Source organism: Manacus candei, unplaced genomic scaffold (assembly GCF_025592945.1).
Source record: "Manacus candei isolate 608988 ecotype Guabito, Panama unplaced genomic scaffold, ASM2559294v1 h1tg000005l, whole genome shotgun sequence".
Lineage (NCBI taxonomy): Eukaryota > Metazoa > Chordata > Aves > Passeriformes > Pipridae > Manacus > Manacus candei.
In genome coordinates this window covers 23801054-23826114 of record NW_026138053.1, presented here as the reverse complement: position 1 = coordinate 23826114, position 25061 = coordinate 23801054, and the positions used below count along the sequence as shown (strand labels likewise).

General features: G+C 57.6%; 2 protein-coding genes across 4 annotated transcripts; one reads left to right on the top strand and one right to left on the bottom strand.

The window, feature by feature from the left end:
- The first annotated feature begins 140 nt into the window (after nt 1–140).
- Nucleotides 141–8708, top strand: KIAA1614 (KIAA1614 ortholog). 2 transcript variants are annotated; one of them, XM_051805889.1, is made up of 10 exons: nt 141–172; nt 928–1557; nt 2106–2169; nt 3314–3463; nt 4124–5367; nt 5442–5577; nt 6285–6489; nt 6960–7072; nt 7227–7411; nt 7723–8708. In XM_051805889.1, exons 2-10 carry the CDS (start codon nt 933–935, stop codon nt 7914–7916), a joined length of 2916 nt encoding a protein of 971 aa, XP_051661849.1. In that variant the 5' UTR covers nt 141–172; nt 928–932; the 3' UTR covers nt 7917–8708. The 2 variants fall into 2 exon arrangements, with proteins under 2 accessions (XP_051661849.1, XP_051661858.1); XM_051805898.1 differs by lacking the exon at nt 141–172 and adding an exon at nt 832–851.
- Nucleotides 8709–9877: 1169 nt separating this feature from the next.
- STX6 (syntaxin 6) lies at nt 9878–22788 on the bottom strand. 2 transcript variants are annotated; one of them, XM_051807055.1, is made up of 8 exons: nt 22698–22788; nt 19933–20113; nt 19283–19366; nt 17516–17578; nt 15576–15698; nt 14168–14274; nt 12540–12634; nt 9878–11036 (listed from the first exon to the last, which is right to left on the bottom strand). In XM_051807055.1, exons 1-8 carry the CDS (start codon nt 22730–22732, stop codon nt 10960–10962), a joined length of 765 nt encoding a protein of 254 aa, XP_051663015.1. In that variant the 5' UTR covers nt 22733–22788; the 3' UTR covers nt 9878–10959. The 2 variants fall into 2 exon arrangements, with proteins under 2 accessions (XP_051663015.1, XP_051663006.1); XM_051807046.1 differs by having other exon boundaries at nt 19283–19377; nt 19944–20113.
- Between the last annotated feature and the right edge of the window lie 2273 nt (nt 22789–25061).

Genomic DNA, 25061 nt, shown 5'->3' with positions numbered 1-25061 from the left:
GGCCCCACAGCCCAGCCAAGCGGCTGAGCTCGGGCTCGGCTGGAGGGGCCGGGATTTGCTGGTTTGTCCTTGGTTTTTTTTTTTTAATTTTTTTTTTTTCCCTCCCCTGCTTCCTTCCCTTCTTCCGCTTTCTTCTCCCTCTTCCCAGCCCACTCCCGATGCTGCTCCGGGGGTAAGGAACAGCCCTCGCCTCCCGCCCGCGACCCCGTCCCGCTCAGCGCAGGGCTGCGGGGAGCCGGGGGGCGATGGGGACCGGGGGGTGTCATGGGGATGCTCCTTTAGTCCTGGCCGCGGGGGAGGCTCCTCCAGGGGTTCCAGTGAGGACAGGATGCTCCCAGCGGGGCGCAGGAGGGCACTGGCACCTGGGTGCCACCGGGACCACGAGGCGGGCGCAGGACCAGTGCCACGTGTGACCTCGGGGGCCGGGGCGGAGCAGAGGGTGGCGTCTGTCGGGCGGCACCTTCGGCGAGTTGTAGCCGGGAGGGATTTCTGTTCTGGGGAGTTTTGGGGCCCCTGCTTGTCTCAGAAAGTACCGGTTCCCTCCGGGGCATCTTGCTGGGTGCCCCAGGGCGCCTGAAGCAGCGTGGGCGGGCACCCGTACTGCAGCTCAGCCTTTGGCCACCTGCTTCGGGGAACCGCCGCTCCCCATTGCTGCCCCGCTGCTCCCCCGCTCCCCAGCGATGCCGGCACGGTGTCAGTGTTCTGGGTGGGTGGCTGAGTGGCCTCGTGCTGTGCCACCTCCCTATCCCCCTCCTTCCTGAGCACACTCTGGTGCCATTTCCCCCCAGCACAGGTATCCCCATCTCTACAGAGCCTGGGGCAGGCAGGTGATGCCCTTTGTGGAGGCACAGGTGGGTGGGGTGCTCTGGAGGGCAAGGGCGGTGTGGGAGTCACCCACCCACCCTCCCTTGTCTTTTCTCTCTGCAGGACTCATGGAGGGGAGCTCTCCCGCTGAGGCACGGCATGTGCTGCGGCCCCCCAGGCAGCACAGCCAGAGCGGCAGCCGGACCCCGCTGGAGCGCCCCGAGGCCGCCCATGGCTCCCACACCGTCCTGGAAAGCAAGGTGAAGGCACTGAAGGAGAAGCGGGGGGGAGGCCGGCCGGGGACCCCCGCAGCCACCCCCGAGCGCTCCTCGCCCAAGAAAGCCCGGCCCCGGCGGGGGAAGCCGGGGGTGGATGTGGCAGCGCTGGAGCCACGGGCTCAGCTCCGAACCTACCTGACGGATGGGCTGCTGGATGGTGGGGAGCCCGTGGATGGCAGCCCCCCAGCCCCGGCACCCCGCCCTGGCACCCCGGGGCTCTGGCGGGTGCCGGCACAGAGGGCGGATGTGCTGGGAGGCACCGAGCTCCTGCAGGACAAGGGCAGCAGGTCTCGGCGCTCTGCCTCCCTCCATGAGAGACACTCCCGGGATGAAGAGGCACGAACCCCGCCGTGGGACCGGGGGGGTCCCTCTGTGTCCCCCCCTGCAGCGGAGGGCTGGGAGAGGCTCTCGTTGTCCGAGCGGGTGGAGAGGAACCGGCGGCTGCTGCAGGAGGTGCTGGGCCTTGCTGCTCCTGGTGTGTATTTTGGGAAGGTGGCAGCTGTTTCAGGAGAGCTGGGGGGTGTGGGAGGGAAAGGCTTTGGGGCAAAGTGGGGTCCTCATTGGCATCCTCCAGCCTCCCATGGTGTGGGTGCAACTCTTTGTTCCTTCACACCCTGGGGCTGCCCCATCCCCTTTCTTGGGATGTAGGAGATACCAATAAGATGTTCTGGGTGCTGCCAGTCCCTTTCTGGTGAAGAATTTCACTGCTAAGAGCAAGAAACCCACCTTTTGGAGCCCTCTGTGGGCATTACTGTCCCTTTGGAAGCTGCCACCAGAAAAGGGAATTAATTTCTCCTTTGACAGCATCTGCCCCAACGACCCCATGGTCCCCCCCAACAGTCCCACCCAATGCCACGTGCTGTTACCCCATATCCTGCTCTTCTGGGGTCTCCCAGAGCCAAGCATCTGGGAGAGCCCTGCAGAGGGTGTTGAGATGGGGTAAGCGAGGGGTGCTGTCAAGGGGGGCCAGGGTGAGGGCCACCATCCAGCCAGGCTGATGCCTTTCTCTGTCTTGCATTTCAGAGATGCCGGCGAGTGACGGCGACTGGGACTCGGGGGTCTCACTGCAGGACGCTGAGGGCTGCAGGTAGGTCAGTCCCAGTATGGCAGAGATGGAGGTTTCCCTCTTTCCCACTTGTGTTTTAAATACATCCCATGAAGCAGCTCTGGGGAAAGGCTGTGGGGCAGCCCCCCAGCGTGGCAGCTGGTGGAGGAGCGTGGCCGGGCTCCAGCGATGCTTCGGTGCAAGCTGGGGCAGGAGCTGGGTATCCATGAGGTGTCTGAGCACGGGGGACCCCAGTCAGGACCCCTGGGCGGGAAGGGAGCTGGGGAAGATGATGGGACAGAAATTTGCTCCAGGTGCTTAAGAAGATTGAGGCAGACAGGCATGTGTAATCTTGTTGGACTAATGATAAACCTTTGAGGTATGGACTAAAAATAAGGAGGTGGGATGGGCAGGTGAGCTGGGCAGCAGCGTGAGGGGCTGGGGGCTGCACGGGGGAATAGAGTGAGTGGGGAGAGGCCCCCAGGATGGTGGTTCTATTCCTCTCGGGTGGCTGGATCAGTGATGGGGGGTGCAAGGCAGAGCCAGGGATGCTGCACCTCCTGTGAGTAGGGGCAGCCAAACCCTGGGGACAGCCTGGACCCCCCATGGTGCTGCACAGACAGGCCAGCATGCGCCCACCCTCCTGCCCTGAAGAGGTTAAGGCCAGGCTTCCCAAAGCAACTGCCTGAGCTGATTATTTTAATCAGGAGGATTAGGGCCATGGCCAACCGGGAAGGCAGTGCTGGAGCAGGGAAAGCTGATAGGTCCCCCACCCTGCAGCTGGCAGCACTGAGAGTGCAGGGGAAGATCCCCTGCAAGGAAGGGAAGGCAGCTGGGTCAGGGGGTCATCCCAAACTTACCTGCCTCCCCATCGCTGTGGGATTTACAGTGGTGGGGATGGGAAGCAGCGTCTGCCTCAGTTTCCCTGTCCATCTCTGGGATGCCCATGGCATAAAGTGCTGCCCATGCCCGAGCTGTGGGTGCTGAGCCTCCCCCCAAGGCATCACTTGTCACTGGGGGGGGAAAAGGGCACCCGCCAGGGCGTCCCCCGGCGCGGCTGCCAGCCCGCCCACGAATGGCGGCCGAGCCCCGTTTTCCCTGGGCAGAGCAGCCTCGTCGTCACTGTTAAACCACGTCTAATCCCTGTTATTTTTTCCTAATCCCCCTCCCCGCTGCGGGGCCGCAGGGCCTTTGTCCCTGGGCAGGAGCTCGAGCTGAGCCCGCGGCACGAGCAGGCCAAGCAGCTGCTGCAGCGCGCCCGCATGAAGGCTCGGACGAACCCCCTGCGTGCCAGCCACGACATCCTCCTCCTCCCCACCGCCCTCCCGCACCCCAGGTCAGTGCCACCACCCTGCCTGCCCCTCCCCTGCCTCCTGCACGGTGTTCTCAGGGCTGCAGCTGGGTTTGGGACGCACACAGAGATGCAGTTGCCTGTGTGGAGTGTGCACATATGTGCAGGCACGCGTGTGGAGCCGGGGTCTGACCCACTGGGTGCTCGGTGCAGCCTCTTACCCTGGATGCAGGAGCATCCCCTGCATCCATCCCCTCTTCGTAGCACAGTATTTGGGGGGTGTTTAGTTAAATGGTGTTTTATGGTCACCCGGAGGCATTAATGGCAGGAGGATGGCGTCTCACAGCTGATGGGACGTGTTTTCCCGGGGCAGACTCGCTGCTGGAGGCTGAACCAAAGCGGCATCTCACCGTGTGTGCTGGGTCATGTGCAATGTGGTGTTCCCGGAATGATTAACCACACACCTCGGGGCAGGGGAAGGGTGATGGAGGCTGGGCTGTGGCAGCGGGATAGTGCCGCAGCCTCTCCAGATTCCAGCTTTAGGGTGGAGCGGGAGCAGGGCTGTACACAGCCAGGGAGCATCGGGTGAACTTTCCTCCTTGCCCCATCGTCTGCGCTGGGTTTTCCCCCTCCCGCTCTGCTTTCCCAAGGGAGCCGGGCAGCCCTTGCAGCTTTCCCTTGTCCGTCTGTCTGTCCCTACGGCAGGGAGCCCAGCGGGAGGCCGAGCGTGGCCCCCCGGGACGGCGGGAGCCTGAGCGACTCGTCCAGCGGGGAGTCGAGCTGCGGGCGGCCGCGGCGGCCGCGGGGACCGTCCCCATCCCGCGTCCGCTTCGAGGACGAGTCGGCCCGCGACGCCGAGGTGCGGTACCTGGAGCGGCTGCAGCTGCGGCACCGGCGGGCACTGGGCTCGGCGCTCTCCTCGCCGGAGCCAGCCGGCAGCAGGCAGCCGGGGGACGGGGCTGGCCAGCCCAGAGCCCGGAGCGGCGACCTCGTGGCCGGGGGCAAGTGCAGCGCCTGCGGCTCCTTCCTCGGTGCTGCCGCCGGCCGGGGCACGGACGCACAAGCTGCCGCCGATGCGGCCCAAAGCAGCCCTGCGGCACAAAGAAGCATCCCGGGGGATAGCAGGGGGCCGAGCGCTGCCCAGACAGAGCCCAAAATCAGGCCCCTGGGCCCCGGAGGGTCCCCACTGTGGATCCTCCCCTCCCGGCAGCGCATCCACACCGAGAAGATCAAGGAGACGTACATCGGGGACGTCACCTACATTGATGAGGTGGACTCGGCCCTGGAGAGCACCGACACCTCCGACGGCTGCCGGACGGACAGTGAGGAGGCAGGACCCCGCAGCCCCCACCTGCGGGGGCACCGGGACCCCCGGACTCGCGGGCACAGAGCCCCCCGTGCCACCCTACCGCCGGAGATGAGGGCCAGGAAGGGGACCTGTGTGGCCAGTGGTGGCTCCCACGCAGAGGACGGGGGGACCTCAGGTGGTGCCAAAAACCAAACAGGGGCTGTTTGCCCCCTGCCGCCGAGGAGAGCCAGCAGCCGGGAGGATGGGGAACCACATCGGTATCTGGGGGGCAGCAAGGGGGTGGGGAGCACCACTCATCCCCCACAGCAGCCCAGTGAGCCCCTGGACCCTTCCTCTCAGCTGAGGACCAGCACCCCCATTCCAGGCACCCACCTCCCTGCTCCCCCCCCCATCAAGAAGGCCTGCTCCCAGGTGCCTTGCAGGAAAGCCCTCTTCTCCAGTGGCAGCCGCCGTGCATCGAGCCAAGGATCCCAAGGCCCAGAGCCGAATGCTGGCAGCGCTGCCTCCCCCCAGCCTGGGGGCACAGAGGGGCGGAGAAGTCCCTGCAGCCCCAGATGGCTCCCGGGGAGCCCCCTCCGTGCCTTGTCCACCAACAACTGCAACAACACCCACGGGCAGGATGCCCCGGGGGCGGGCAGAGGTAAGAGACCCGTGCAGGGGGTGATGGGGGGTCCCCAACAAAGCTGGCACGTGACTGTCTCGCTGTGGTTACAGGGGCAGTGTCACACCCCACCGCCGGCCCTGCCACACCCGTGCCCCAGGAGGCTGCTCGTCCCCCCGGGGAAGGTGCTGGGACACCTGGAGCGCAGCAGCAGCAGCAGCAGCACCCGGCTGGGAGTGCAGCACATGGGTGAGTGTGAGGGGCCGTGGCGTTCTGCACCGTGCAGCCCCAAGCACCCCTCCTGGGCGTTGCAGGATGCCACTATGCTGAGCCCCCTGAGGCTTCCCAGTGGGACTCGACCCTTCAGTCCCCAAAACCTCCCAGAAACCACAATATGAGGGTGACAGTGTGCCCATGTATGGGTGTGAGTTTGGGAGTGTGTTAGTGTGGGTTTGGGGGAGCTGCGTTTTTGCTCCACAGCTGGTTCTGCCAAGGGTGTTACAGCAAATGTGATGGAGGTGTTTTGTTCAGTGTCACGTTCTCCCCTTTGGGGAAGATCAGCTGCCTTGGGGCTCCCCAAGAGTGATCCCGCTGCCCTGTGCCCGGCACTGTGTGTCTCAGCCTGGCAGGAGGGTTTGGAGGCGATGCTGGGTCCTTTGAGCCCCTTGGCAGGATGTGACCCCTTGGGCCAGAGAGCAGGGGAGGTCTGAGAGATGTTAAACCCCTGAAATTATGGGGAAAACAGGGAGGGATTGCTTCGGATGGTGACAAACTTGTGCATGCTGGGTCACTGCTATGGGGAGGCGGCTGCACCCTGATCTCACCGTGCACCTCAGTTTTGGCTCTCAAGGCTGCAGAGGCTGGTGCAGGATGTGCCCCCAGCCCTGAGGCAGCTGCCAGTCCTGTTGCCCCCCAGACAGACGCACAGTGGGTGACCATCATCCCTCTCCACCCAGGGAGCCGGGGCGGCCAGCGAGCCACAAGGGCAGCAGCGCTTCAGCGTCGGGGCTGAAGAAGCTCCTGTGCAGCCTGAGCCAGAGCACCAAGGAGCGCCTGGGCCGCTTCCGCTGCTACAGCATGGAGCAGCTCCCGGCCCCCGGCAGCTCCCCCTCGGGGGGCCCTGGCATGAAGAAGTCGCCCTCCCTGCAGTCCCTGCAGCTGGTGAGCTTGGACATCACCCCACGCAGGGTGTGTCTGTGGGGAGGTGGGCATCCTGCTAGGCTGGGGTGGAGCATTCCTGGGCATGGTGGTCCTGGTGGGGTGTGGGGGCATGTGCCACCCCAAACCTGCTGGGTTTGAAAAGCTGGGAGCCAACGGGTGAGTGGAATGGGGAAGGAGGAACTGCGGGGGAGTGTTTTGGGGTGGGGAGTCGGGAGTAATTTGTTTTGCGGTTGTGGGTCATGTGTCCCAGCCAGGGAGGTGCCTCCCTGGGAAATGCTGCTCCTTAGGCGGGTATCCTGGCCCAGGCTGGGGACACTGGCTCCTCCCTCCTCAGCAGTGGGTTGGGGAGTGCTCCAAGGGGGTGGGATGCCCAAATGACCCCTGCTCCTTCAGCACGTCGGTGGGTGAAGCGCTGCAGTGCTGCACAGTGAGCGTGACTGTCCTCATCTCAGCCAGGTGCTTTTCCCCAGGTGTCACCCTTCTGCCAGCCCCAAAAAGCCTCCTCTATCCAGAGCCTGCATCCCCTCCTGGGCAAAGCACCCCGTGCCAGCGCCTACCTCCTGCCCCAGACCACAGCCGACAGGTAGGATGGGGCCCAGCACATCCCCACTGTGCCCAGGAAGGCTGTTCCTGGGTGCTGAGCCCCATGTGGTGGCTCAGTGCAGCTGGGGGCCCCATCCTCTGGTCCCCAGAAGCTTCCCGTGTCCCCACTCACCCCATCTCCCCTCTCCCCACAGGAAGGGGGGCTCGGGGCCGCGGCGCTCGCTGAGCGTGGAGGACATCGGGGCACCCGGCCGGCTGCGCGCGGTGGGACGCGTGGTGGAGGTGTTCCCTGATGGCACCAGCCAGCTGGAGCTGCAGCGACCCCCCAACGGCGCCTTTGGGTTCTCCGTCACCTCTGGGGGCGGCCGGCCCGACACAGGTACAGAGGGATCATCCCAAAGCTTTGGCACTGCACACACGGTCCCTCCATGGTGGCTCTCATCCCTCCCCAGGAGCAAGCCTGGGGATGGGCGGAGGGGGCTGCTTCACCCCCGCTGAGCCCCAGAGGGGTGGCAGTGGATGGGGGGATGCTGCCACGTGTGGCTTCAGCCACGCGCAATCCCGTGTCCATCAGTCCATGGCTTGGGACACGCAGCCTGTCCCAAAGGCCGTTTATCACGAGTCAGTTGCTGTGCAGCCCCTGGGCACCCAGGCTGTGGGGGGTCTCACCCACCCCGTCCCTCTCCACAGGCGTGTACGTGCAGGAGATGGCAGACGCCGGCACGGCCAAGCTGTACGCGGGGCTCCTGGGCGTGGGGGACGAGATCCTGCAGGTCAACGGCGCGGCCGTGTCGGGGCTGGGGCTGCCCCGCATCCGTGAGCTGCTGCTCCAGGCGGACACCCTGTCCCTCCGCGTGCTCCGGCACCGCCCGCCACCACGGTAGCCCTGGCACGGCTCCTGCAAAGCTCAGTGTGAGGAGAATGAAATCCCAACGATGTCCCAGGATGCTGCAGGATGGCACAGCGTGGACCAAGCTGCCCCGTGGCACCAGGACCCGCCCTGCTCCGGTGCAGTACTTGGCTCACCACTGCGGTGGGGGCAGGCGGCTTTTCCAGCCCCCCTTGGAGACAGACCGGGATCAAGGATCCCCCCAGACAGTGTCCAGTGTCTCCAGAAGCTGCCCCAAGTGTGGGGACAGGGAACAGCCCAGCCCTGACAGAGCCAGCCAGGTCTGTCCTGCTGGGCACTGAGGTGACCAGTGTGGGGATGCCCCATCTCTGTGAGCCCAGGAGACAGGGGGCTCCTTGCCAGTGCTGCCAACCTGCACCCAGCAGGCTGGTGGGGTTCTTTTAAATTATTTCAAACTGAAACCCAAAAATATATCTCTGGAATAATGAAATACTGCCCTTGGCTTGTGGCTGGCATGGAGGGGCTGGGGTTCTGCTTGCTGGCATGGGCTGGGGGTGGGTGTCTGTTTTCCCATGGCGCTGCTGGGGGTGGGGAGGACCTCAGTCTTGGAGAGTTTGAGTTCTTTTTTCCAGCCATGGAAGGGGAAACTCGTGCCAAAATGTGTCTCTCCAGCAGACAGAGGTGGCATGGCAGCAATGGCTGCCCTCTGCATGGTGGTGTCCCACATCTGGGCACATCTGCCTGCAGCATCCCCAACATCTGAGCACAGCTGCCCGCAGTGCAGAGGGGACCCCAAAACCTGCAGTGCCTCAAAAGCCGGGAGGGTGATGCCCAGCAGATGCTGGTGAGAGTTTTCCCCACCCCCTAGTGCCACAGGACCCTCTGCTTGTCCTGGAACAAGAGTCAGGTGAGGACTGGAGATCTGCACTTGCTGCACCTTTATTTAGTGTTAACGGGAGGGGCACCACCAGCGACAGAAAAGCAAATATACACAGGAAAAGGGACCAGAGACAGTTGGGTGGTGTGCAGTGATTCCAGAAGCTGGGCCACCCCCTGGACTACTGAAGGAGCAGTCCTGCACAGGAGTCATTCCCAGAGGATGCACAACCACACTGACAACAATGCAGGGATCGGAGGTGTGCAAACACCGTCCGGCAGCGAGCCCAGCTCCATGGCCAGACTCACGCTCCCGGGAACCTGCTCTTGGAGAGGTATAAGCCCGAGGAGAGCGGTGCAGACACTGCAATAGCCAGCCCTGGAAAGCAGACACCGCCTATTCCTTGCGGCGTAACCAAAGGAAACGGGATGCTCTGCAAGGATAAGGAGCCACTGTGAAATGAGGAGTGCGGGTGGGCACCGAGGGCACCACGTGTGCGTTAACGGCGAGAGCAGCCGGGTGGGCGCAGGGCAGCTCGGCTGGGCCCCATCCGGCACCCGGCTGCGGAAGGCACGGTGCCACCAGCTGTGCATCCAGCGGCGGGGACAGGGGGCACACAGACCTTGGAGGGAGCCACAAACCCGGTGGGGAGGAGTGTTCAGTCCTGGAGGTAAAGCCATCCGGTGGCGAGCTTCCAAGGCTGGGAGGACGATTTTGGGGGGCGATTTGCAATTTCAGCAGAAGTCTTTGTGTCAGTGCCAATTAACTTCCTCCCCCAGCCCATCTGGGAGCCATAAGCCAGCCTGTCCTGAGTCTTTTCATGTTTGCAGCTTAAATATGGGAGCAGACTGGAGTAAGAAACCATTTTTGCTTTCCTGAAGGGTCACCCCACATCCCATAATCAGTGCTTGCAGCATGACCCCTGTGCCTGCCTGTTCCTCCCCAGTGACACTTGCCCAGGTGAGCTTTCTTCGCCACATTTTGGTATTGCCCACCTGGCTACTCCGCATTCCCTGTATGAGGGAGACAACTCGGCTACCTGACACTGCTGAGACAACTCAAGTGACAAACAACTTGGAGGTAACAAAAGGACTGGGAAGGAATACGGGAACATGATATAGCTTTGAATCTCCAGCCTTTTGGTTGCTTAAAATAGAGGTGTCCAAAAAATAATGGGTGGGAAAAATTAAAACATCATATTTACAAGTTCATATGCACTTAAAATACATCATTGAGCGCTGTTTCTCTGGTCATGCATGTCGTGCACCCGCAGAGAGAACGTGGCTCGGTCATCAAAAAAATCTTCAGAGTTTTTTTTCCTTAAAAAAAATAAGTTATTTTAGACCTGACAAATCACTTGCCAAAGGGAAGCAGCTGTTAAACAGAAGCAGTGACTCAGTTATACAAGGGCAAGGAAAGCATCAGTCAACGAGCTTCATAGGCTGCATAATGAGGGAGGCAATTTTAAAAGCTTTAAGACACTCCCTCTCCAGCTCACCGCTGATTGCCAGTGCTCGGCGTGCAGCAACCCAAGTTTAAAGCTCTGGGGTGTCTAACGGTGACCGGGTGGCCGATGGCAGGACACGAGACCCTCCGGCTCTGCCTTCTGCCCAGGTGTGGAGGGTGGGAAGGCTCTGCTGCGGACTCAGCGTGCTCTCTGAGCGGTGAGTCGGCGGCACAGAGCCGGCCCGCGGCAGGGGGGAGGCGGCGTGGGGCAGGGGGAGTGTGTCCGGGCCTCCCGCTGCCTGGTAATGCTCGTGGCTGGCGGCGGCGGCGCGGTTTGTAATGCTCAGTGAATTCATTAATTCCTCCTCCCTGTCCCGTCCTCCCCAGGGCTCGCTGCTCTGTGTCCGCATTCCACCGCAGGCAGCTCGGGACCGCCGCGACCAGCTCCTACCTGCACCGGGTGGAAACGCGCGGCTTGAATCCTCCTCCAGCTCCCCGGGTCCAGACCTGGAGCTCAGGTCCAGATCACAGTGCACCAGGGGAGGAGGCAGCTCCAGTCCTCCAGCCCCTCTCCCCGGAGCCAAGTGAGACGCCGGCAAAGCCGAGCCGCAGTCCTCGGAGGAGGATGGTGAGAGCTGGGTGCGGGTTTTCTTGCCGAGGATCTCTGTGGGCGGACGGAAACAGTGAGAGTTTCATTTCCCCGTGCTGCCGGGGCGAGGGGGCGGGGAGGGGGCGTCCAAGGAAGTTCAGTCCATCACAGGACAAGGAACAGGATGAGCACCACCAGCAAGATGATGAAGAGTACGATAATTGCACACCACTGCCGTCGATCTGGAAGGAAAAGGAAGCATCAGTCTTCCTGCTGTAGTGGGGAAGGAAAATTGGGGGAGCACTTTCCTTTGTTGTACTGCTAGGAGCTCAAAGCCATAAGAAGCTTAAAGCCATAACAAGCCAAAACAGCAGTTCCTGTGGGAGCATGCCTTACTGCAAGATACAACGCCACAGCCTTTCTCCTCCAGGATACATCGGGTTTCGGGAACAGCTGTGGGAATTCTGAGGTTTCTCAGAACTAAGTTCAAACAGATTTGATAAGCTGGTTCAAAATCAATTGGAAAGAACAAGCAGAGAGCTGCCATGTTCGCTGTTCATTCATGGAGTAATCTGTTTGCTAGAGGAACAAGAAGGGATCTGGTGAAAGCTGCCCCGAAGAGCTCTGCCAGGAAGAGCCTGTGGCAGCTCCCCTTAGGAGAGGGCCAGGAATAAGGTTTCCCTGGACATCTTTACACTTCCCTGGCTCAATACTGCATTGCCTCTGAGAGCTGCTGTCTGCCCCTGTGAGACAATGGTGCAGCAGTGGGAACAGGGTGCTGGCACCCCCCAACTCCTGGGCTCAGCAGCTACCCTGGGAAGAGCCCTCCTGGTCGGCCCTGGTATGAGATGCCAGCAGAAATGCTCTTTTCACAACACTCGGAAACACTCTGCAATGATTCATGGGTTTTCCCAGAGGAAAGGGCAGATACACAAGGTTTGCCAGCGGTTGTGCTGCTGCTGGGCTACTGGTGACCCAAAGTGCACTGTCAGCACTCCAAGTGGTCTCTCTAGGGCTGTATTCCCACCACCTCATAAATCCCCTGGACAGCCTAATCCTGCACAGCAGGAATGCTTTTCATCCTGGTTGGCTGCTGCCTCCACAAGGTACCTGAGCACCCACAGGAGAGGGGTACTGGAGGAGGTGACGCCAGGCACTCTGCCAGCGCTGGGAGAGGCGAGCTGGCGGCGGGGGACTTCCCGGCAGGCACGCCGGGCTTCCTGTTTGCTCTGCCCATGGCGCTCCGCCAGCCCACCGGCTTCAGGCACAGCCTTATAAGGACTTTTCTCTGGGTTCAGCACAGAATTCAGCCCTTTCCTCCACCAGATGATCTGATCAACGACAGGCCTGCAGGCGCCAGCAGCCCGAGGGCAGGTGGGATTCGGGAAGGGGCTTGCCGCAGGCATTCCGGTGTGGGGGAAGCCACACAGTGACCAGGGTTAATGGCACCTTGACAGCTTTTGTTCCACTGGCAGCACGGGAAACTGCAGCAGAGCAGGAGGCTGCAGAGCTTCCCCTCCTACCAGCCAGAGGGGGATTTTCCCAGCAGTAGCGGCATAAATAGAAAGGCATCTGTAAATAAAACAAAGGCAGCTGCCGGGCTTGGAAGTCTTCCCCCTTGTTCAAGCACTGAGAGCTGCTCCCTCCCCTCTGCTGGGTGGGTGGGAGCACACAGTGTCCCAGCCTGAAGATCTGAGGGCTTATCCCTGCCTTTCCAGGACTGGATTCCACTTCCCAGGACCTACCACTCGTCATGTGAGACACTTTGGCGAGCTTCTTCATGACGTTATCAAGCCGCGACTGAGTGCTGTCTAACTCGTGGGAGAAGTCATCCAGCATCCTGGGGACAAAAGCAGGACACTGGTCAGCAGGTGGCACAACCCTTTGGGATTTAGCAGTGCGCTCACATACACTGATCAAAACATTGATGGGATCAGAGTATCACACTTTGGCAGAGAAAATGAGCGTGCCTCAATCTCCTGGAAGCACCCAAGGGGAAAAAAAACCTGCTGAAGCAGCAGCTCCGCTTTGGTGGGAAGCAGGAAGTAATTTGGGACTCCTGTCAGACTGATCCCTGCTGTGTGTTTGGGGCTGAGCTCTCACGCATCTGCAAGGTGAGGGGGGGGGGCTTTCCTCCTTACAAGAGGAAAGTCTCATTTATAATCTGTGATTAGCAGGGACTAGTTAGATCTAGGTGCCAGCTTGGACTTTAAATCTCTTTTCTTGTTCAAGGCTTGCAGTGGAAGCTAAAATCTTGTTTCAGTCGTGTATCAAGCGGGAATGAGATCTGCAATTGCTTTGAAGGTGCTTTTTAAGCTCTGCGTGGAAGTTACCGCTCTACTTCTTCCACCCAGCAACTGCAATGAATCTCAAAGCCTTCCTGAATCCATGCTTTATCAATGCCACTGCACATCCAGAATCAAGGTACAAATCCAATTGTCTCCAGCCAGTGGGACTTTAAAGCTTAATGCGTTTAAAAGGACAGCTTCCTTCATCTGGAGTTTTAGGGCACTTGTTAAACCTTCATTCAGTGGGGAGAAAGGAAGAGTTGTAAAAACCTCACTGTGGTAGTTGTGTGCTAGTCTAGCAAGCACCGATGGCTTGTGTGATTATCTGAAAACAGGCATACCACACTGACCTCTTCTGTGAGAGCAGAGGACTCTCACACTGCAGGACTTCACACAGGGGGTGGGTTTAAAGTCCCCCCCTCTCCATCAAAGACACCACGTCACAAGTGACACGGCCCTCCAGACTCCTACCAGCCAAACAAGGAGGGTTTTTAGGTATGAACCCTTCAGGCCCCTCTGGAAGCACTGCTGTTAGGCTGCACAACTGGGAACTTGTTTGCAAAGGACAAGAACTGGGAGAGAAATCTAATTTATATGTAAATGGGTGGATGCAAATGACTTTGTGAGCTGCCCTTTAACCCTTTGCGTGGGTGAGGGCTATTTTTAGCTTTAATGATGAAGAGCACCTCTGTGTTGTGTGTTTCAGGGCAGCGAGGCAGAGCCGAGAGCTCCCAGCTCCAGCAGTTATCAGCACAAAACCCTGTGGAGTGGGGAAGTGCTCAGTATCCCCTCTTACATGGCACCTCCTTCTCTTATTTGTCTGCTGGCTGCCTGAGGGGGAGCATGTGCAAAGAAAAGAGGAGGAAAGGTAAGCTGGCAGCTAAGCCTGCCCTAGGTGCAGGCTTTCAAATGAAGGAGGCTGCAGTTGGATCCTTGCAGATTACAGTACATAATGCTTTCCAAAGCCTGCCTGAGGGACCAGTAAATTCAAGGCCCTAACAGGGGCAGAGAGAGGTGTTTGAGGACCTCCAGCTGTGTTGCAGCCAACCCCATACTGGGTTTTTGTTGCCACATCCCACACTTACACTGCTTGCTCCTCCAGCTCCCCGCCAATGCGCTGGGACATGTTCTTCAGCACCCCGATGCTGCCAGAGACCAGCTCCAACTGCTCATCTTGCTGCTCCACAATCAACTGGGGCCAGAGAGAAGGGAAACGGGCAGTTACAGGTCTGCCTCCTGCAGCTGGGCTGGAACCAGCTGATCCAGTGGACAGGCACTTGCTGCTCAGCCAACATCAGCTGTGAGGCCTGGGCTCAGACTTAAGCCACCAGGAATGAGGACCGTGTTCCTAAGAAATGCTGGAGAGGTGACAGCCATAGGAAAGCCTCTGTGGCATGGCATCCCCATGGCACAGCAGGCTGCAGCCTCCAGACATCCCTGCAAATCCAGCCTCAGCTCAGCCACAACGCACCCACAGCTAAAACGACTGTGGGAAGTCACAGGAACTGGTCATCAAAACCTCGGCAAGGTAAGCAAGTACAGCAGAGGACATCTGGGAGCCATGCTGATGCTGTGCCTGGGAAATGCAACCTGGAACATGCTGCAGCTAACAAGGGGTTAATGCAAGTAAGAGGCTGTTGCAGCTTCTACAGCTAAAAATAGCCAGCCTGGCTCCATGTGCCAAAGGAATAAGTCTGCTGATGTTTTAAGTCATTTTCAGGACAGAGTCATGCAAAGGATTAGATTTACCCTAGTTACCTATTTCTCAATCTATTTATCTTCCTAGAGTCAGTAGGTAAAACACTTCTGGAAGCTGGGGAGGCGTCACAGGTCAGGAGATTTAGCAGTTTGCCACCTCTGAGAAGCTGCCTGAGTAAAGGCCTGTAGTTGGCTGGGCTGCTGCACATGGTCTGTGCCCGGCCCGGGCACTTCTCCAGGCAAACTCCCCTGTCAGCTGGGAAGTGTCAGCTGGGAAGTGCCTCGCCAGGGGTTCTCCCAAAGCTCAGGCTTTCTCACTAATCTCACAGTGACAAAGGCAGGAAAAGGAAGCAGGCGCGTGCTCCTGCTCCCAGCCTGTTCCGAGGGAGATGCACAACAACAACAGCAAACACTTTTTAACCAGGGGAAGTTGCATAAGAGAAACGGGTTCTTTTCTGTTTGCAACATTTCTACTCTCCCAAGGATTTCAGCAGTCCTTGTACTATTACAGCTCAGCACGCTACATATTCCAGATCATGCTGATTGCCTTCTAAACAGAGCAGAAGCTTCATGCCTCAAAGGTTAAAAAGCTCAGTGCCAAGATGCATCCGAAGCTGTGCTGTACAGGAAATACAGGCAAAGATACATGCCACAAGCAAAGAAGACGACTGTCAGGCTCCTGGATCCAGACCAGCCAAGGACTGGATTTTTTTTGGCTCTCACTGCCTGTACCTCATCCCCCGGCACCCATTTGGCAGCAAAGCTATTTATTCCACATGGTGCCAGCTGCCTTACCTGTTGTTGTGCTTGCTGCTCCTCGATGAAGTGTGAATTTGCTAATTGCAGCTCCCGGTCCAGACGGCTGTATTTGTCAGGTCCAGAGCTCCAACTCTGACTCCCACTGTCTCCCAGGAGTGCCTAAACAGATGCAGAGAGCCCTTAGCAACACCCTTGTGTCTGCTCACAGCCCATCTGCAGGGTGTAGTGGGAAGGCAGACAAGGCAACACTCCTGTACACACACACACACACACACACACACATAGAGCATCCCTTTCCTCCTGCTGCTACTCAGCCAAACTGCTGCCATGGACTAAACCAATACAATGCCAAAATGCCAGCCTGGTAAGTCTCTGCAGCCTCGTATTGCAGATATGCCTCTCCAGCAGCAGGAGGTCTTCGCAGCACAAAGGTCTAGCAAAGGCCTGCTCAAAAGGCACAGCACTGTGTGCTGGGACATGTGAGCTGGGAAGTATCTGGATATATTGTGTTAACAGATGTACAGCTCGAACTGAGCGCTGTGCTGCTAATGACAGGGGCTTAAGAGGGTCTGGATAAAGTACTTAACCAGTTGAGCTGACAGTAAGATAGTGCAATATAACCAAAGCAGTGCTGTATGCTTATGTTCTATGATCCAGGCTGCCCTCCAGCAGGCGCTTCAGCTGCCAGATTACCAGGTTACACTTGCACCCTGCCCTACGACCTGGACACAGGAAAGCTTGTGCAGAGCCAGCTGAGTATGTCTGGTCCCTGGAAGTGGAGTAACACAAGCAACAGATGCTGGACAATGCACGTGACCTGCAGGTGAGGAGCTGCACCCTGCAGCAGTAGGGATGAGGTAGGGAGCTGTGCCCACCAGTGTGGAGGCAAGGCTGACTTGTAACAAGACCATCCTGCAGCCCCTGCTCGTGGGCAGGAGGGGATGACTGAGTATTTGTGAAGAAAAGCAAGACAACAACCAGGTTGCTCTGTCAGGTTGAAAACTAGATGGTCTCTATGTTCTCAGACATGGAGTCCAGCAGCCTCTGCAGCCCAGCATGAGCCTTCTGGGCTGGAGGGAAGGCGAGGGGCTGGGAAGGGAGAGGAAGGCAGCAAGGGGAAGTCAGTTTTCCTGACCAGATGTCGCCATGTGAGTTGGGCCATATGGTCTCCCACAGCCAGCAGGAACCTTGTGCAAAAGGAAGCAACAAATCCCAGGGAAAGCTACAGGCTTGTTTGAGCAAGGGTGTCAGGGACTTTGCTGCCTCAAGTGTTTGCCAAGCACATCAATTAGCCCTGTGACAAGCTCAGGAACCAGCTCTCTGCTTCTCAGTGGCTTGTTGCAGTTTGTTGTTTTTGCCACAGGTGGTAAGGCTGATGCAGAACAGACAAGTGAACTGTGCACACCAGCTTTACTGAGATGGCTCTGGAAGTCAGCTCTGGGATCTCCTTACAGCCTCCCTGTCAGCCAGGAAGGAGCACAAGCTGCATCTAGTTCTGTGCCTTAGATTACAAGCGCAGACAACTCAAGATTCCTTGAGCTTCTTCCATCTTCTCACATGGCTATTATGGGAGGCAGCTGTGCAAAAGGATATTGCACCATCTTGGCTCCTAAATCCAGCAGAGAGCAGGATTACATTCACTGACATGGATTCTGAGGCAGTTCCCCCCGAGGAGGAGGAGGGAGATTTCCCTTTCCAAGGGATGATGCAACGGTGACAGTTGTACACAACTAGATCTGAAGACACAGACAGATGGCGAGTGCTGACTTACTGCTTTGAGAGACAGGCTTGGAAAAGGGTGGCAGCAACGTGCCTGTGAGAACCAGCTCTCCCAGGTCAGCCAAGCAGACAGGGCTCAACCACACAGCTCGGCCCCCACGTGCAAACCCCTTCCCAGAACAAAGGTTTGTAAGAGAATCAACTACAGACAGGATACACATTGTAACAGATATATATTGCCTGTTTCTGGCTCTCACCTGCCTGTTTTTTCTTTCAGCCAGCGCTTGCATGGAGGAGTTCGACATCTGATCCTTCATATCCTGTTTGTTCAACAAAAGAAGCAGCATGTGAGCACTGGATTTGAGGTGACAGGCAGTTCCAGGGTGTTACAGGGCTGTCTATACCCAGCAAGGGAAGGGAGGTTTTCTTTGAGAATGTACAGTTTTGAAGAGTCTGGAAAGATATCGTAGAAAGTTTCATTGCAGTTCATATTGTTCCACTAATGCTAAAACCAATGGCAATGGGATATTTTTATAACATTCCTTATTTACTGCTCATTTTGCTCTACTACAACCAGAAACACTTTGATTTGTACAATAAACTAATATTCCCATTGATAGAGTGTAAGGAAGAGTAATGTTTGTTAAGGCCTTGGAAGCCTGTAAACCCCTGTGCTTTGTTCCCAGGTTTTATATTTTATAGGATGAGGTAGGTTTCCTGTCGTGTGGCCAACCTCTCTGTCTGTGCCTAGGTTTTCTCCTTACCAATTAATTTTTGCTGTGGAGTTCCTGCAGAAGGTCACTAACCACAGAAGGCTCCCCATCTCAACATAACACAGTCTAGTTTTTTTATAGATTAGCAAGTAGTCAACACGATCTGGTAGAGGCTGATCCACCAGCACAGTTCTGATGTCATCAGAGCATTCAGGTGTGTTTTACTGTTCAGAGATGTGCAACTCATCACTCAAGAGCACCAGATCCCATTGGTTACCTCTCATTGGCTAACAATGCATGTTCTGCTGCACATCACGAATTCCTCCCCGAAAACTGGAAGTCAGCTGCACATTGCCACTAACCAGTTTCATTTACCAGCAGGAGACATCGCTCCAAAAGCCATTAGCCAGCAGTTTTCAGCCAAGTAAAGAGGACCAGAGAGCAGACTTGCCTGATCCTGCCTGTTTGGGAGTGGACCACAGCAGGGGCAAGGCAGTGAGCACATGCCTGGTGCCTGGGGCCAGCGAGGTTTCGGGATCAGTTCCCAGGTAAGCCGTAGGAACTGCACCCAGACCGCAGGACTGCAGGTGGGGTTACAAGCCTGCTGCCAGCCACAGCAGTGCATTCTGTGGAGCAGGAACATCAGAGTCATGAGGGGCAGCAGAAACTCAGTGCAGCTATTAATAGAGAGAAAACTTCCTAACTAGCAGCTTGTTACCAGGCAGTGAGGCTTTGGGGAAGACATTTCTTCTCTTTTTATTGCTACCAAGTTGTTAAAATCCCCTTTTTGCTCCTGAAGTGTGATCTTAAACTAAAAAAAAATCCTCCTTGAGTTAAAAATAAATCTAGTGGTTGCTTGGACTATTTTTCAGGGGTAGGAAGTTGAAGTCACCACGTCAATAACGCCAGGCTTTAACCATCTGCCAGTGTTTAAAGTGGTCTCCCTATTTTTGAAAACTAGTGCTACAAGTGGTCAGGGCAGTTGTGATTTCCCTAAACTCTGAAGGGAGGCTCCAGCCTCCCCTGCATCACAGGGGGGTCTTTACTCTTCCCCCCCAGTTACTACACATTCCCAGGCTCAGTGTTGTAAGAGAGGTGTGAAGACTTCCAGGGACAGCAGCAGAAAAGGAGGGAACGCCATGAGACACCCGCACTCCCAAACCCACCTGGGCAGCCCCAGGCGGGAGCGCACGGGGAAGAGGAGGAAGTCTGGCACTGAGGAGGTAGCAGGTTTATTCTCTGCTCCCAAGCTTGCCTTTTTTTAACCCCTCTACCTTCCCCAGGCTCTGACCCCAAGCCCACACTCCTTACCCTGACCACTTGCCGCGTGCTGGTGATGAAGGCTTTCCTGATGCCCAACTCCGTCGCATCGAGGTTGAATTTCCGCGGGTTTGCCTCGACAATGCGTGGGCAGCGAGTCAAGGAGCCCTCCGGAAGTGGTGTTGGGTGCACACACGGACACACACAACCCCCAGGCGTGCCAAGTGGCCATTGTTCTGTGCCCGCTCCCAAAATTTGATTAGCGAAGTACAGAACACTGGACGGAAGAACAGGCATGGCAGGAATGTACCGTGCACCAGCGGTAGGTTCCTCCTTTCCGTGTTTTTTTTTTGGTTCTGTGATGCTGTGCAGCGCTTTCAGGAGAGCTCAGATGAACACAAGGGAAAAGGAGTATTTCTGGAAGCCAGCCTAGGGTATGACTGACTCCGCAGAAATCCAGATTCATACAACACAATAGGCTTTCTAGAACAAAGTATCTTAGAATATACCTTGTAAAAAGGGAAACAAAACAGCAAGGGGAAAATCCTTGCCTTAATTTTTCGTCTGCAGTTTGAGAAGGGCTAATGTAAATGTCAAATTCAATCTCAAACAGTCTTGATTTCTGCAAAAAATGGCAAGCACTGGTACTTGGGGATTCAGTACAACTTGGGAACCACAAGCCCCTACCTCCAAAGGACCACAGAAAGGATATTAATGGTTTCATCCAGGTCTTCCAGGTCCCACTCGATGCTCCGCAGGTTGTTCCTGAGCTCATTTGTGGTCCAGTCGATCTCTTCTCTTGTGGCGATGGAGGGATCCTGCAAGAGCTCTGTCCACCTCTGGAAGAGCCCCTGGGCAGTGTTCACGGCTTTCTGCACCTCCCTGCAGCCGGGGGGAGTGAAGAGAAGCCAAGGAATTATCATCAGCTGCCCCGCAGCAGTGACACTGGGACAGCCCCGTGTCCAGCTGAGCAGGGAAGCTACGGCTTCCTGCCAAACATCTTTCCTTCAAACAACTAGTTTGGTTTGTAAAATAAGGATTTGCCCTACCTCCTGGACAATCCTGTCTCTTGCTGCAGCACAAGGTGCTGAGCAGCAACAACTTACAGCTATTAATGAAGGGACCTATTTCTTCAGGGGAAGTGTCACACGGGCAAGCCAGGGCAGAGGGTCTGAAAGAGGCAGCTCTTTGGCAATCCATGTTTTGCATTCCTCTCAACAGTTTTCCTCTGAAGGCTCTTGACTACCCATGTAAGATACCCCAAGGGTACACAGAGTTACAGGAACTGTCCCCACAACACAGCCAGGCAGACTGTTGAGTGCAGCACTGTTTATTTTAATTCAGCATTTAAAAAAATACACAGCCCTACTATGCTGGCTTAGGGAACACAAGTTTTTTCTGCTGCTCTAAGCTCTTTTGGAGACGAGTGCATTCACAGCAGGGGAAGACTTTGCTGACAGCACTGCTCTGGGGCAAGCAGGTTTGTAAATTTGGGTGGTGGGCCCTCAGTGTGGTTATCTGTATTTACAAACTCTGGGATCCTGAGCTGTGAACTGCTCCCCCAGGTTCACAGGGAGTTGGGATGAAGTCGAGACCAGACTGCGCTGGTGCGAAAGGTGGCCACCATGAGCTTGCACACAGCATCCATGTCAGCTGCAGGTGTTTCACCCCAGTGAAAGAAAGCAGGCTAACACCAGGAGAAGCTCAGGACAGATGAGATGAGCCCACACCCTGCAGGGGTGCCAGGACTGCAGCTCTCACTGTTACACCAGGGCCTGAAGTCCTCAAACTGCTATGTGAGCTGCAGCTCTCAGTGCGCGCCCCTCCTCTTCCCGCACGCCCACAGCTCCGAGTCTGCCACATCTAGTGCCCTAAAGTCAGCAACCCACACTGAGGATCTGGAAAACTTCATTCCCTACTCTACTTGCCAGCAGTGCTTTTGGTTTTGTGGTGTTGGGTTTTTTTTTTTTTCATCTGAACACACTTGTGGAAGTACCCAGAAGCAGGAATGTAAAGCAGAGCTGGATGTCCTCCGATGGGAAGAGTTACAGACACCAGGAAAGCAAGCTAAATGCAACTCTGGTTGGCTCCACAACCACCAGCCCCTCAGACCTGCCAGGTAATAATTAACTCTGGGAGCGGCAGCACATCCCCTCTCCCCTCCCTGCCCTTCCCCAAATGCCGCAGGAATCTCTCTGGAAAGTCTGACAGGACATTTGCTCCCCACCCATGGCAACTCCTATTTTTTCCCCTTAGCACCGTTTCAACCTGGTAGAGGGCCTCACTTTCCCTGGCTGCACCAGCATCCCCTCCCACACCTCCTGCACTCCCGTGGCTTCCCCCATCACCCCCCTATGAGCCTCTCTGCTGCTCCTCGGTGCTGTTACATTGACATGGAGCAGAAGACCATCCCCCAGCCAAAGCTGGAGGTGGCCCCGGGGCTGTGAAAGTGCAGTGCTTTCCCAGAATCACAGAACAGCTGGAGTTGGGACCTCTGGAGATCATCCAGTCCAACCTCCCTGCCAAGGCAGGGTCACCTGAAGCAGGTGACACAGGATGTGTCCAAGTGGGTTTGCAATGTCTCCAGAGAAGGAGACTCCACGACTCCCCTGGGCAGCCTATTCCAGGGCTCTGCCACCCTCAATGTAAAGAAGTTCTTCCTTATATTGAGGTGGAACTTACTGTGTTTGAGTTCATGGCCATTGCTCCTCATCCTGCTGCTGGGCACCACTGAACAGAGTCTGGCACCAGCCTCCTGGCACCCACCTTTGAGATATTTATGTGAATTGATGAGATCCCCTCTCAGTCTTCTCCTCTCCAGACTAAACAGGCCCAGCTCCTGCAGTCTCTCCTCATTAGAGGGATGCCCCAGACCCCAAATCATCTTTGTGGCCTCTGCTGGACTCCCTCCAGCAGCTCCAACGGAGCTACTTTTACCCTATTAAGAATAATTTTCCCTTGACCACCTTTGTGTTTGCCTGTGTTCCGTCTCCTCTCCGCTCGCTTCCTCTCACGGCCATTGTCCGTCCCACAGCCTGGTCCCCGCTCCTCTCCCCCTTCCCCCAGGGACACCGCGGCCCCCCGGCGCTCCCAGCCCCGAGCCGCCAGCCCGCGGGGCCCGCTGCCCGCGGGGCCGCACCTGCAGCCAGGGCCGGGGTGTCCCCGCGGAGCGCGGGGAGGCCCAGCCGCGGCCCGACCCCTGCCCGCCTGCCCCCGGCGCCTCCCGTGCCCGGCCGCCCCCGCCGGAGCCCCGCGGTGCCCGCACTCAGCCCCTCGGCAGCGCGGGGGGGCCCGGCCGCCATTTTCCCCCCACACACAGAGACCCCTGCCCGCCGATCGCTCCCCTCTCCGCGGACCTCCCGCGCTGCGGGGTGGCCGCGCCTGCCCGCTCCGCGCCCGGGAGCGCCCGCGGCCCCTTCCCCTTCGCTCCGGCCGTGCCCCGGAGCCCCCCGCGGGCGGCACTCACCCCTTCACCACGAAGAAGGGGTCCTCCATCGACATGGCGCTGCCGCCGCCGCCGCCTCACGCCACGGCCGCCCACAGGCCCCGCCCCCGTCAGGCCCCGCCCCCCGTCACGCCTCCACCAGGACACGCCCCCCGCAGCACCGCCTGTAAGGGCGTGGTCTGGTGACGTCACGCCGCCATGGCGCGCGGGGGTCGGCCCCGGCGGGGTCGTGGAGCGGCCTCGGCTCTCCCAGGGAAGCTCCCGCAGTTCGTCCCGCGGTCCCTCACAGCCGCATAATCACATACACAATCGGTCAGGCGGGAAGGGACCACTCCGGGTCATCTGGTCCCACCTCCCTGCTCAAGCAGGGTCATCCGAGAGCACATGGCACGGGATTGTGTCCAGGCGGTTCTGGCATATCTTCGGTGAGGGAGACTCCACGCCCTCCCTAGTCTCTGTTCCAGTGCACAGTAAGTTCTTCCTCGTGTTGAGGTGGAATTTCTTGTGGATCAGTGTCTGCCCGTGGCCTCTTGCCCTATGAATCAGCACCACTGAGCAGAGCCCGATCCATCCTCTGACCCCTCCCTTCAGATACAGTCATTGATGAGGTCCTCTCTCGATCACCTCTTCTCCAGGCTGAACAGGCCCAGCTCCCTCAGCCTTTCCTCCTAAGCGAGATTCTCCAGACCCTTGACCAACTCAGTAGCTCTCCACTGGACCTGCTCCAGGAGCTCCATGTCTCTTACACTGTGGAGTCCAGAACTGCTCACGGTACTCCAAATGTGGCCTTGCCAGGGCTGAGTAGAGGGGTGGGATCACTTCCCTCGATGCCCGAGTCTCAGCAGCCCTATCATGACAGAGGTGGTTCCATATTCCTACCTAGTGCCTTCCCACAACAGTGCCCAGACTGAATCACCAGCATCACTGTGCCACCAGCAAGACAGTGCAGAAGGTGGTGTATGTCCTATTCCTTGTGTTATGTGGATTTATAATGTTAATAAAAAAAAAAAAAAAGAACAAAAAGCAGCCTTCTTAGTGAAGAGAGGAAGTGAGGTAAGGAGTTCAACCACCATCTCCTCACACACCTGGAGTTAGCAGCTGTATTGTCCGTGCCAGACTATTTTGTGTGGAGGACATTTTGTGCTTTATGCCAAAGCCAGGACAGTAACTTTTTTCTCCCTCACAGGATTTGCAGTCTTACAAACCTCATACAAGCCAGCCAGCCAGCCTCTTCACCCAGGTTCATCGGTCACGTCACAAAAACCTGTGCCCAAGCGTGGAGATAATCCAGAAAAAGAAGGGTTCCCAACCATTTGCCTGCTCTGCACAGGCACAGGGATCTCCTGCTGAAAGGGTTTCCTCCACCTATTGCTCATTTCTATTCTGCACCCTGCATTGGAGGCACCTTTCTCACTCCTTGCTTATTTGCTATCCTAGTTGATAAAATGAGTAATATGCACTTGCCAAGAAGGAGGGGAAACTTCCAGCCACAGGGAAGCTCCAACAGCTCTCCCTGCAGCATTCTGAGGCCCCACATCCCTCTCACCCTACGTGCCGGAGTCTTGGCACTGTGGGGTCCCATCCTGCCCTGGGCTGGGGTCCCCGTTCCCAGGAGGAGCAGCTCATCCAGCCCGTGTTCCCAGCCAGTGTGGGAGGAAAAAGGAGGGAGCTACAGGCAGTCTGCTCGGCTCCTGCTGCCCTTCCTTCCCTGGGAAGGCACAGGCACTGCTTCCTTCCTCCTGCCTTGTTCGGGGTTAGAACAGCCCTGTACCACTTGGCTTTTGTCCATCCCAGGGTGAGGATCCCTCCTTCCCTCATTCCCACCTCTCCTAAATCTCTGGGCTCTGACAGCTGCGAGCACGGGTAGCCCTGGGCAGGAGGGGAATGGAGCCTGCAGTGCTGGGGGATGTGCCCATCCCCATCCACACAGCAGAGATCCCTCTGCAAAGGGATGTCCCTGCCTCACTCCCATGGGACAGTCTGGCACAACGATTGATTTTGCAGAGGCTTGGCCAGGAGGATTGCCCCGCATTCTGACCGAAGTGCACACCCCTGCCTGCGCTTCCCAAACATGGCAGCGGTCCAGCATGCTGAGCAAAGGCAGTGCCAGTTCACTGAGGGAATGGGCACAAACCCCACTGGCAGAGGTGCCTCCTCAGCATGGGAACTGGATACCTGGCTTTTGCAATCCCAGCAGTTTTCCTCACCAGTGTGGGGTGGGAAGGCTGTGGCACATGTTGAACCGGTTTCTGCAGTTTTAGGGGGTGAGAAATACTCCTCCTGCTCCGGCCAGCCCCACGCCAGGTGTGGTGCAATAGGTGGCAGCTTTAGGGCTGGTGTTTGCTGGCCCTTCCTTGCCTCATCTTGGATGGTTTTCCCACGCTG

Excerpts from the sequence above, each read along its gene's own strand:
- KIAA1614 (XM_051805889.1), top strand. The coding sequence starts at position 933 with ATGGAGGGGAGCTCTCCCGCTGAGGCACGGCATGTGCTGCGGCCCCCC. Across the intron at positions 1,558-2,105 it reads GCTGGGCCTTGCTGCTCCTG|AGATGCCGGCGAGTGACGGC; the intron begins GTGTGTATTTTG and ends CTTGCATTTCAG. Across the intron at positions 7,412-7,722 it reads GGGCGGCCGGCCCGACACAG|GCGTGTACGTGCAGGAGATG; the intron begins GTACAGAGGGAT and ends CCCTCTCCACAG.
- STX6 (XM_051807055.1), bottom strand. The coding sequence starts at position 22,732 with ATGTCGATGGAGGACCCCTTCTTCGTGGTGAAGGG. Across the intron at positions 14,275-15,575 it reads AGCAGCAAGCACAACAACAG|TTGATTGTGGAGCAGCAAGA; the intron begins GTAAGGCAGCTG and ends CTCTGGCCCCAG. Across the intron at positions 12,635-14,167 it reads GAGCTGGAGGAGCAAGCAGT|GATGCTGGATGACTTCTCCC; the intron begins GTAAGTGTGGGA and ends TTTTGTCCCCAG.